A 12677-nucleotide genomic window follows, 5' to 3' on the forward strand; every position below is an offset into this window, starting at 1 on the left:
CCAGTGGCTGTCTCATGGGAAGAAAAACACCTAGTAATCATTCTTGTTCCTTACAGGGAGAGACTGGTCCAGCAGGTGCCCCAGGTCCAATGGGTTCCCGTGGTGGTCCTGTAAGTGATAGTACTTTTCTCCCAGTATAACTTTTACCATGGCTCCTCTAGCCTAGTATAGACATCAGTGTTGCACCTACCTGATCAGGAACACAGGTGGCTTGAATTCAAAATAAACTAAGCACATTCTGCTCCTGTTGATTCTTGGGATTTACAGGTGCTAAGGACTTCAGAAAATCAGTGCTTTTAACACTGTAAAGGGATCAGAGAGCTATGGCAACAGTTCAGGGCAAGAGTGTGAGCAATAGTTGTTTCCATCTTGTCTTACAGTTAAGTAAACTTTTATTAGTACTTTTATTCTTATATTTACTTTTTAGATTGATAAAACAGCACATTTGGATCTCAGTTGGATCTGGGGAACACCATGGATTTTGCTCAGGGTTTATACAGATGTAACTGAGATTAGTTTGTCACACTTCAGATAATTATCAGATAATTCCTGAACCGTTATTTTTAGTGCTCAGGAGCAACTATTGTTTCCGGTTTGGGTTGGGGTTTTTTTCCCCTCCAAAGGCTGATAAGACAAAGAAACTTCAGCAGTATTCATGGGAGTGTTCTCTAACTTGTAAAGTGAAGCCTATTTTTCTAACATCTTCCATTGCTAATGTTGTTTTCTACAGGGTGAACGAGGAGAACAAGGTCTTCCTGGACCTGCTGGCTTCCCTGGAGCTCCAGTAAGTATAAATACTTAAAAGCAATTGAATGTGATTATCAGTTTTTAGATTCTCTAAGTTCATCCACATTCAGAAAGGCTTGCTGTAACCCCTTTAATATACATACCTGCTACATACATTTGATTCATTTGCTACTCTTTCTGTACTTAGTCACACACAGAGCAACATTTCTTTATTCTTCCCTTCCTGTACTGTAGACCAATAGAGTTCAACTGCATTCACATTTAATTGAATGTTTAAATTCCCTTCAGAAGAGTATCTGGATAACGTTTTTCATTTTGAGTCCTTATATAACATAATTTTTCTACAGGGCCAAAATGGGGAACCTGGTGGGAAAGGAGAAAGAGGCCCACCTGGTCTGAGAGGAGAGGCTGGACCCCCTGGAGCTGCAGGTCCACAGGGTGGTCCTGGTGCACCAGTAAGTTTTTGCTGTTCCTTATTGCTACAAAGAGAGGTTTCTTCAGTTCTCCCTCAGCCTCAAGGTGGCGGGGCCCAAGTGCAAGCATTTGAACTGCTGGAAACTTAATGACACTTCCTATAATTTTAATCTATTTATCAAATCACTGTATCTATTTCCTTCCATGTAGGGTCCACCTGGTCCCCAAGGAACAAAAGGAGAACGTGGATCTCCTGGAGGCCCCGTGAGTATCTCATTGACTTAGTCACTGATAAATGACTTTATCTATTACAACAAACATGATGTAAATGAAAAATGAGACCTTCAGTGACTTCAATATCTGCAGTTCAAGAATAATTAAAGTGTTCCAGAAGGAGTAATTAAAGTTGAGGTGTTTAGTGATCTGGACTACATTGATTTTAATATAAGTAAGGGGCCAAAATAGCTTTTGGCACAATGACCCAAATCTATAAAATGGCTTATCTCAACAATTATTAGATTTACATGCCATCTTTGCCAAGTTTCTCAGAGCCCATTTGTTACCCTTTGAGGAACATACAGGACCTTTGCTTGCAAAAAATAGAAAATAAAAAAAATTTTAAAATTGTGAACTTCTTGTTCAGTTACAGGACATTTAGTTCAGGTTTTAAGTGAAACAGCTAAATATAATTCAAAGTCAGCTGTTGTACAAAAATCAATTTGTTCGTGTTTTTCCAGCCTGCAGAAAATGACAACTAAAAGTATCGATCTCTCATAGGGTGCTGCTGGTTTCCCTGGTGCTCGTGGTCTACCTGGTCCCCCTGGTAGCAATGTAAGTTGTCTTATCCCCCTTTTCTTTTATTCTTACCTTGTGGATCTGTTTAGACATATATTAATATATTAAACTATATTAAGCTGTGTGTACCTTGACATGAATATAACATAAGCAAAAGCATTCTGAATATGATGTTTGGACTTAGGGGAAAAATTCTGCAAAAGAGAGTTTACTCTCCTCTTTCTTGTGTTATATGGAATAGCAATTCATTCGCTTATTGTCTTTGGTATTCCTTCTTCTATTATGGTTTGCTTTCCAAAGCCCATCAGAGTTAGTGGAGTCCTTCTCCTGGATCAGGTCCTTGAGTATTTCTGTTGGTGGCAGACATCTTGTTTTCTCTCTTGCTCTTCTATGATGCAAGAAATATTCAGTTCAGGATCTTGAAATGGTATGCATTTTCAAAACTACATTTCGTAGATCCCTGTTGAGAATTTTTTTTAGTTGCCTGTAGAATGGAATGGCATAAGATTTAATTATCTCAGGAAAGAGAAGTTTGGAAAGATTCTTGTGGCAAAGTTTCACTCTTGTGATATGGCCTACATCTGACGTTTAATCCACCAGTCTGCAGTGTCCTATTATAAATAGGTATGCTGGTGTATCAGCTAATTCCAATATTTTATACAATATCTGTGTGTGAAGAAAAGCTGTTTCATAATATCCTTGCATGTTCAACAAGCACCTATTTTTGACTCACATAGTCAAAATTAGATTCTGATTTTTGATTGTTTAAAAATTAAGAAAATACAAAGAATACAATGGATTTACCCATTTTAAAATCAAAACTATAAATTATCCTTTCTTGTATGGTAACTGAGATATAAAGTAAGAAATTTTTTTTTATATTTGAATAAACAGATTTTTATTTTCTGTTTTATAGTTACAGACAGATGCAAATTAGAATATTGCTGAATAAAAAGAAAAAAAGTAGGATTTTATTTAAAGTACCATTAAAGTCAAGGTAATTCTTTCCATTGATTGGTTAAGAGTTTTAATGAAAGACATTTCATGCTGCACATATCCAGGACACCACCTTAAAGATATCTGGCATGAGCAATGCAAGAAATCAGCAGGTCTGCTACTATTTCAAATTTCTGTGGCAGAGCCATGGGTGAGGAATGTGTATCCTGTGTTGGATGCATTACAACCACTGGGCATCCAAAACACGCAAGTGTTGCATTATGCAAACTGTATGTCCAGACAGTAGGGAGAAAAAAGTATCAGTTTTGAAAATGGTAGGCAAATGGATTCTCTTTATAAGACCAGATCAGATTTGGGTGCATAGGGGTTGGACCCTAAATCTGCCTTCAGGCAATGACTCGAGTCAGGTTGGCTTTCATGAAGGAAGATCAATGCCATTAAGTGTGTGCTACTGTTTCAGATAACACAGCTCACACTCTTCTTTTTAAAATTCTTTTTAGGGTAGTCCAGGTCCCCCTGGTAACGCAGGGCCTGCAGGCAAGGATGGGCCTCCTGGACCCCCCGGTAGTGCCGGTTCTCCTGGCAGTCCAGGACCTGCTGGAACAAGAGGTGAGCCCGGCTCACCAGGTGAAAAAGGGCCACCAGGAGCACGAGGAGAAAGGGTAAGTACACGTCCAGCCAGGGACTGTTACACCAATAGGGAGGGATTCTGTCCCTCAAGAAGAAGAAGCCCCCTCTTGAATGTTAAAGGTGCTCAGTATTGACTGATCTGACCTTTTTCTAAACAGGGGCCACCAGGTGAAACAGGTCCTCAAGGCATTGTCGGTGGCCGGGGTAACACAGGTTTGCCAGGTCTACGTGGCCCAAGTGGTCCACCCGGTATGGCAGGTGCCAAGGTGAGAGTGCATTCACTGCAGCAGTAGCCTCAAAGCTAACCCAACAACTGTAATCCAGCTGCTAAAAATAGCTTAGAGATACAAAAAGTAATGAATGTGTTGTGGGGGTTTTTTTAAATGCTTTTTAGTCCAGAGACCACAGAATTTAGTTATTTGTGTTTACATCTGTAAGATCAGGCTTTAAAATGTCCAGTAACCAGCAGCTGTGGCATGTGAGGCTGTCTTTAACCTCTATTACCAAGAGTTCTGGATCACATTGTCTAGAAGTATATAACCACCTTCACACACTTAAGGAGGGTCATGGGCTATAAACTCTTCTTGAGACAAGATTTGAGTCATAGCTTTGCCTACAGCAAGTTTTTTATCTTTCCTTAATTCTCAGTATGTTTCTTGATAAATATTATGACCCAAACAGAAAAGTACTTTCACCTCCCTCCAGAAAAGGGGGTGTGAGGCTTGGTTTGTATTTTATCACTAATATAGCGATAGACTGACATTTTTTTGTTAACTGATTTGGCTATTGCTTTGGGGCACATAAGAAGTGACATACCCATTTATTATTTCTTAGTTGACAAAACCATAAGGAACATTCCTTGGGTTCAGTGACCTTGCATGAATATTACCAGCAATGAAAAGAAACCAGTTTGGCCAAGTCTTTCTCTTTCTTATTTTGAGTATTCACAATCACCAAAGTCACACTGGCCCTTTGCTTTATTAGGTGTCCTTCATAATCACTGCATCTTTAATTAAAGATGTATAACGTGATGGTATTTCCTAAGTACATTATCTGCAACTAAAGCCTTTCCCTTTTTGTTCAGGGTGAAGATGGTAAACCAGGCACCAATGGTGTCCCAGGAGAACGCGGTGCTCCTGGTCCGCAAGGTCCTATTGGACAAAGAGGCTTACCTGGGGAGCCTGGCCGAGATGTGAGTGGATGCGTTAGACCTTCCTGCTAGCTTGTGAGTTACAAACGGGAGACTCTGGGAGTCGATATGCTTTAAGGTTCACAAAGCCTCACTCAAGTGCCTGATGCACAGGGGCCTGGGCAGATTACGTTCTCATGTAAGGCAGTGTAGCCTACTGTCTCTGCTATACCTTTTACTGCCTGTGGACCACATCTCTGTCTCACTTGGAACTGAACTGATGGCACTGCCCACACACCTACAAAATAATACAGGTCTTGCAGATCTTTTATGGCCCACTCCACCTCCAGAACTCTTCTTTCTTGAAAACTCTCTCTTTGAGCATTATTTCAGCTTACTGGAAAACAAGCTGTCTATTTGTTGTCCAGTCTATGAACAAACTGTACCACTCTTTTTTCCAGGGTAACCCTGGCTCAGATGGCTTGCCTGGACGTGATGGATCCCCAGGAGGCAAAGTAAGGAATCACCATTATCTTCAGATTGCCAAATAAATGTTGTGTAGAGATGACAATATACGTAGTTCTGTGCTATGTAACTTGTTCCTTGAACCTCCTATGCTCCACTGAATATACTCCTTACATTGTAGTTCTGTAAATGTTTAAATTTATTATCCTGTCACCTGTTACTATCTGCAGGGTGACCGTGGTGAAAGTGGCTCTCCTGGCCCTCCAGGACCTCCTGGTCACCCTGGGCCTGCAGGTAGCAACGGTGCACCTGGAAAAGCTGGTGAAAGAGGATTTCAGGTAAGACCAAAGTAAATAGCTTACTGCTTATTTACATACCTTTCCTATACAAAATCCATTTCATGCAGTAATAAAGTGGAAGTTTGGAAGAGTTGTATATTTGTTACTGTTATAGTTTCTTGGCATTGAGGACCTCTTTTATAAGAATATTGAGGGGAAAGACATCACAGTTTATGTTCCTGATAACTGTATATAAACTAAGCTCAAAATCCATGTACTTCTTAGGATGCCAAAAAGCACATCATCCCACCAGGCCCTATCTTAATTTCCATCCCATCTGGTGCTCATGCAGCACAAGTGATGTTATTTATTTAAACGAAGGGAGTAACTTTGGAAGTCTTCAAGTTATTTGTGAGAAGTGCTGACACCAGCACAGCTTGAGCACTGAGCACCTCACAAAATGAAGGAGGGGTCTAGTGCACGTGGTATGTATCAGTGCCTACAAGCAGTTGAGTAAGACTAACATGGTAGAAAAAGGAACTGGCTAGAATTCTTGCTGATTATGGTGTGTGTGTGTGTGTATAGCTTCCCCTTGTTTTCAAACAGCTGCTGGCTTTGAACATACTGCTTATCTGGAAATAAAGTAGGGGTCTATTCAACTCCAAGTGATCCATACCACCTTATTCTTATTGTGTCATAGGGTCCACCTGGCCCTCCTGGCTCTGCTGGTCCTGCTGGTGCTCGTGGTCCTGCTGTAAGTCATATTTAAAGTATTTCTGATATCATACATTCACTATTCCCTGTTATTTGGGCATTTCTCTTATTTCTTTTTATATTCCTTTTATTGCAAACATGCTCTTGAAGGGTCCTCAAGGTCCTCGTGGTGATAAAGGTGAAACTGGTGAACGAGGCAGCAATGGCATAAAGGGTCATAGAGGATTTCCTGGTAGCCCTGGTCTCCCTGGTCCTCCTGTGAGTATTTTGTATTGGATTGGGAATTATGGCTGATGTTAGTTTCTGTGGTGTAGGTCCCAGGTAACTAGTTAGCTTTAACTAATTTACTGAGGAAAGAAAAAAATTATAAAGAACCTGTGTGATTTGATTGTCAGATGTGTTCAAAAGTCCAGATTCCCTGAATCAACCTGAAATAAGTATTAATAAAGAGCTGGGAGAAGCTGCTAGGAGCTAAAGCTGTGTTTGCTATAATCCCTTTCAGTTATGTGTCTGCCTGTGTCGGGAACAAACTCTTTGCATTCATTTATATAGGCTATTCCTGATTAAATTATAAAAGGTAGAAATAGGGGTTGAAATATCCATGTCTATTAGAAATCTATGCTAGACAGACAACTAAATCCATGAAAAAGCTACTCCGAGTCCAAATACCTCCCTTCTGTCACTCATCTTTTGCAGTAATTAATATTAGGGCAAAATGGGCATGAAATTGTAAACTACTGAACTGTAAACATGCATTACCGTTTTGAACAGTTCTTAATAGCTAAAAGAATTGAAGGGTAATAGACAGGCATGCCGTAGGTATTTATGACAAGTAACAATTTAAAAAGGGATTTACACTGAAAAGAACTATTACTAGCACTCATGATACAAATGAGAATCAAGAAACTAACTTAATTAATGTACCAATGGTGGCAAAAAGATGGGAGTGTTAACTATAAAATGCCACCAATACCAACCTATTTAACAACACAATATAACCTGTTGTCTAACATATAACACAAGTAAAAAACCCCAAACTGATAAATTCTCATTTACACTATGACAGCGAGATGATCAATAATTTTTAAACATATGGCTTAGTTCTTTGTGGTGCATAAATAGAGTAAGTTTTTAATGCATATGAAAACATGACTGTTTGTCAAATTATTTAAATAAATTTACTGGTAATATGATTAAAACTGCAGCATTTTGAGCCTATAGCTATGTATTCTTATGAATACAAGATTTCATCCAAACCTCATTGATGTTGGTTGGCTTGCTTGCATTTCGGGTATCACATCACTAAGATTTTTTCATATAGACAGCATTTGATATTATTTTCTGGTTAAAGAATGGCAACCATTCTCTCTCATACCTGACATATTCTATTTATAAGAATGTGTTTCATATAATCTTAAAAATGTTTTCAATGCCTTTACTTAAGGTACATCCAGCTAGTTGCAAAGTATTACTGAGAGGTGTATGACTGAATTACTTTTCTTCATAGGGTCCCCTGGGTCCACAAGGTGCAATTGGAAGTCCAGGAGCTTCAGGTGCAAGGGTAAGAAAAACCCCTTACTGAACATAACTGGAAGGAAGATTCAGACTGTTTGTTTAACAAAAAAAAATAAAAAAATAAATTGGCCTTCTTAACAGGCAACAGCTGAAGAAAGAGAAAACACCTGATAAATTGTACAGAAATGTTTGAAATATCTCACAAAGTATTTCTGGATTTGAGCTTATCTGGTAAACAATTTTGACCATATTATCTGTGTTCAACATTGTTTAGGGTCCCCCAGGACCAGCCGGGCCACCTGGAAAAGATGGTAGAAGTGGCTATGCAGGTCCAATTGGTCCTCCTGGCCCCCGCGGTAACAGAGGTGAAAGTGGCCCTGCAGTAAGTAAATTGTGCTCATTCAAACAAACAAATCTGTAGGGATTATTCATGAAACATAGGGTGCTCTCCCATTTAAATATCTCCCTCAGAAAATTCTGTATTTCATGGACAGAGTTTGTGGTAGGAGGTATCTAGCTATCAAGGCTAAATTAAAAAAAATACAGATTACTTGTAGTTCAGTGTAACTATTGATACCCTAGGCATTGTGTTAGTCTCAGGTAACCATTGACTTTTCTGCATACAAGGGGAAGCAGGATCTCCTCTTCACTTCAGAGCACAGACTCCCTTTGTCTTGGAAGCTATGAAGTGGGTTTCCTAGACTCCTCTAGAGGGACCAGTGCTGCAAAGGTCACTAGCATAGTCACTTCTAAAGCCAAGAAATGGTTATTCTCTGGATTTTGGTGGAGAGGGTTCCTTCTCCTGCTCAAAGCCCAGACAGAAAAAGGACAGTCACAACTTGACAAAATTAGGAAAAGAAAATTCCAAGTTTAGGAAAATAAAGGCCCAAAAAGTCTAACAGATGTTTATAGCAAGTGCCATTATTTAATGAATATGTAAATTAAATGTTTATGTGAGAATTCTCATTTTTTTAGGATTAGGGCCCACATGGACTTTTAGTTGTAACCTGTGATCTCTACTTAGCACTATGTTTGCTATTTTTTTTAGGGTCCACCAGGCCAGCCTGGTCTTCCCGGTCCTTCTGGTCCTCCTGGTCCATGTTGTGGTGCTGTGTCTCCCCTGGTCGGTGCTGAAAAAGGTCCAGGGGGCTATGGGTATGAATATCGAGATGAGCCAAAAGAAAATGAAATCAATCTGGGTGACATCATATCTTCAATGAAATCAATTAACAACCAGATTGAAAACATCATTAGTCCTGATGGGTCACGGAAGAATCCGGCTCGTAACTGCAGAGATCTGAAATTCTGCCATCCTGAGCTCAAGAGTGGTATGTTAGGTTTTTATTTTTAACAATGGTAGCGGATCTTGATTTTTTTTTTTTTTTCCCATGAATGCTATTGTCTCTGAGTATTTAAATGCAGAGATCTGCTATAAGAATTTGGGTTTTTAAACAAATGTCATGATAAAGATGATAAATGTAATAATAATTTTACACTTTAATTTACTGTGCATTTACATAGTATATACACTGACTTCAACTCCACTCCTTACACGCTTATAAGTGAACATTTTTTTTTTCAATAATTTTATGGGAAAAAAACATGACAAGTATAAGTTCTATATTTATTTCTAATGTCAGTCATATAACAGTATTCTCATGAACTCAGTATATTTTATATCATCTTATTTTCTGTGTGGCATCTCTTATGTCAAAACTAATATGCTTCCTAATTTGGCTCAGGAATCTGGTATAGAAATAAGCTTCTCTCTCATGCAGTCAGATTCTTCTCCAAATATATTAAGCCCCCTAACGCTTGCTTTTTTTTTTTTTTTTTTTTTTTTTTTTTTACCTCTAGGAGAGTACTGGGTTGATCCTAACCAAGGCTGCAAGATGGATGCTATTAAAGTGTACTGTAATATGGAAACTGGTGAGACATGCCTCAATGCTAACCCCAGCACTGTGCCAAGGAAAAGATGGTGGACCAGTGAAAGCAGTGGAAACAAACACGTTTGGTTTGGAGAATCTATGAATGGAGGCTTCCAGGTAAGAAATTACCACAGTTAACAGCCCAAAAGGTAGTACACATATTGTACTCACATACATCACAATGTACTAAAAAATAATCCTGAAATTAAACTAAGCTAAACATTTCATGGGTGAAATAAAACTATATGGACTGTCCCTAGACATGATTAAACAAAACCTGTTGCTTATGTGTTGTGCTCTGCAGTTCAGCTACGGTGATCCTGAGCTTCCAGAGGATGTCTCAGAAGTTCAGCTGGCCTTCCTCCGCATCCTCTCCAGCCGTGCCTCCCAGAACATCACCTACTACTGCAAGAACAGCATTGCCTACATGGATGAAGCCAGTGGAAATGTTAAAAAAGCTCTGAAACTGATGAGCTCTGTGGAGAGTGAGATCAAGGCAGAAGGAAACAGCAAATTCACATATGCTGTTCTGGAAGATGGCTGTACTGTAAGTAAACAAGACTTTAGTATGGTAGTTTACTAAATAATTCCCTCTTAAGGACTAGACCTGTAATAAAGGAAGAGAGTCCTTTGCATGACCTGGGTAAGGAAAGGACACAGCTGCACCTAACTGGGGAAACTTCCATTCTGTACACCAGAAGTGTCACTCCTGTAGAAAGTGAGGTGCACTCCCATTTAAATCTGGGCTTTACAGGTATCTCCTTGCTTTAGCGTCAAAGTCAGGGAAGTCATGGTGACCAAGTTCTGATCTATCTCATGTCAACTCTAAAACTAAGAGCATGAGCAGCCATGGGCAATGGGAAGGGGCAAATACAGTCACTTCGCAGACGCACCATTGCTTCACTGTGCCTTGCTTGCTGCAGCAGGAAGTACTGGAGAGTAGTGGTAACATCAATGAGCATGCTCGTCTATGAGCATCTGCAGCCTTTTCAGTAACAAATAAATACAGAACACCGTGACACCATCCACAATTTGTCTCCTGCTGTGTTTAAAGTCCCAAAAGCCCAACAAACACTGATGTGTCTGGCAAACCTGCCTTTTAAGGATGCATGAACACATCTACTTTGCAGCCATTTCTTCATGAACGTGAAGAGCTACCTCATTACTGCTCTTGCTTTCTCTTGAGGCCAAAACCACTTTCCAGAGTAGCCATTTGTACCATCTTCCAGCATGCAGACCACATTTCAGTCCTAAGTCAGGGCACAGGCACCACTCCAGAGCACCCTAGTGTCCATCAGGGATCCCACCCCTTCTGAGCCACAAGGTCTACAACCCCACAAGACCACACATAAAAGGACCAGAAATTAAGAATGTCTATCTATCTACATGTTCATTTCTACAGAGACTGCAACCAGTTTTCATGGTGTTGAGAGACACACATTAATATTGAATTAGAAAGTAGTAAATCCAGTAAACTGTAGGATAACTTTCACATAGCCCAACACTGATTTCTCTAACATGTTCTCCTTTTCTTTTTAACTTCACAGAAACACACTGGTGAATGGGGTAAAACAGTCTTTGAATACAGAACGCGCAAGACAATGAGATTGCCTGTGGTTGATATTGCACCCATAGATATTGGTGGTCCTGATCAGGAATTTGGCGTGGACATTGGCCCGGTCTGCTTCTTATAAATCAAAGACCCTGCTCTTTCTGAAACCCCAGCAAACAGATTCACACTCCAACTGTGCTCCTTTGTTTTAGCCTTGTCAGCTAGTACAGCTGACCATCTGTATCCCAGTTATTTATTAACAAAATTTCTGGGGGAAAAATCGATTTGATATTAAGGGTTATTTTTTTTTGCTATTACACAAACTACAATAAAAATGCTTTTTTTGCTCTATTTTTTTTACAAAATTCCATCTTCAAAACATGTCTCCGTGGTGCTATAATACAGCTTCAACACTTAATAAAACAACACTGTGTTCTATTAGTTGAATGTTAGCCAATTTACAAAGCACTGATTGCTCCCAGTACCAAAGTTTACCCTTCTTTCTAAGATGCAGTCCATAAAGCTAGAAAGACCTCCCTGTTTCAACTACCTCAACATGGACAGAAACTGGGATGTGTCTGATGAGTCAAACCAAAACTCAATCAAAACCCATTGGTCAATTCAGTGGAATCATTTGGTACAAAATTGTCTATTTCTGTACTGATTAGCTGTGAAAAAGTACAGTGTATTTTAAGAGTTTAATACCTTAATGTCAGTAGTCACCATAATTTTATTGTTGGATTGTATTCTGTTATCAAAGGTGCTTCTCTACTTTCCTGTCATTGCTGGTCAAGACCACTAAAATTAGGGAAGTGTAAAAGACTAATATGATGGTGCTAATGTATTTTTCACTCCTAACTCTGCAAGTCAGGGTTATTGACTTGCTTAAAAAAAAAAAAAAAAAAAGTAAAGGATTTAATGCAATTGTAAATGTCTCCTGTCAAAGATCGTCATTGGCATGTCATAGTTGAGAACTTTCTCCCTTCACTCTGTAACAGTCAGTAAAGATGCAAAATTGTGAACTACTTCTGTCACGTTAACACATTTATAGTGTTGAAGGTTAACCATCTTTGTAAGCTTTTATATGGTTGTTGGTCTATTCCTTACAGAGACACATAATAAAATATCTTAATAAAACTCCTTGTTGTTTCATAAAACTGAGGTTTTTTTGTTATTTTAATATTTATATCTCTCTCTTCAAACAAATTAATATGGCAGGACACAACTCCGGTACCAGTTTAACTGATTTTTTTCTAAAATAATTTTTTGCAGGAAAACTTGGTAATCCTAAGGGATGCAGTTTATGGCATCATACTATGATATTTTCTTTCTTACTTTTTCCACTCCACCCAGTGGCTCATTTTTTTCAAGCACAGGGAGCTGCTCTGGCTATCAGCATGGATTCAGGCTACTCAGTCTTTCCCATGAAGGAAGGCACAGAGCCTGCTTCGACATCATTACCACACCACAACACGTTGCTCCACAGCTCAGGATCATTAAGAATCCTCTACAACAAGGTCAGAAGACAAAAATTAGGGAGAAAAAAATTCAGG

At 39.2% G+C, this 12677-nt stretch overlaps 1 protein-coding gene across 1 annotated transcript in view; it reads left to right on the plus strand.

Moving 5' to 3' along the window:
* Nucleotides 1-12281, plus strand: part of COL3A1 (collagen type III alpha 1 chain) — a 53309-nt gene extending 41028 nt beyond the window's left edge. Inside the window, exons 34-51 of the mRNA XM_075027973.1 lie at nt 57-110; nt 731-784; nt 1095-1202; nt 1372-1425; nt 1939-1992; nt 3414-3575; nt 3702-3809; nt 4628-4735; nt 5134-5187; nt 5368-5475; nt 6116-6169; nt 6280-6387; nt 7637-7690; nt 7919-8026; nt 8693-8972; nt 9502-9689; nt 9877-10119; nt 11120-12281. Coding sequence (XP_074884074.1) covers nt 57-110; nt 731-784; nt 1095-1202; nt 1372-1425; nt 1939-1992; nt 3414-3575; nt 3702-3809; nt 4628-4735; nt 5134-5187; nt 5368-5475; nt 6116-6169; nt 6280-6387; nt 7637-7690; nt 7919-8026; nt 8693-8972; nt 9502-9689; nt 9877-10119; nt 11120-11266 — 2046 coding nt within the window. The 3' untranslated portion in view covers nt 11267-12281. The remainder of the gene's footprint in view (nt 1-56; nt 111-730; nt 785-1094; nt 1203-1371; nt 1426-1938; nt 1993-3413; nt 3576-3701; nt 3810-4627; nt 4736-5133; nt 5188-5367; nt 5476-6115; nt 6170-6279; nt 6388-7636; nt 7691-7918; nt 8027-8692; nt 8973-9501; nt 9690-9876; nt 10120-11119) is intronic.
* Nucleotides 12282-12677: the final 396 nt, after the last annotated feature.

Source organism: Buteo buteo, chromosome 5 (assembly GCF_964188355.1).
Source record: "Buteo buteo chromosome 5, bButBut1.hap1.1, whole genome shotgun sequence".
Lineage (NCBI taxonomy): Eukaryota > Metazoa > Chordata > Aves > Accipitriformes > Accipitridae > Buteo > Buteo buteo.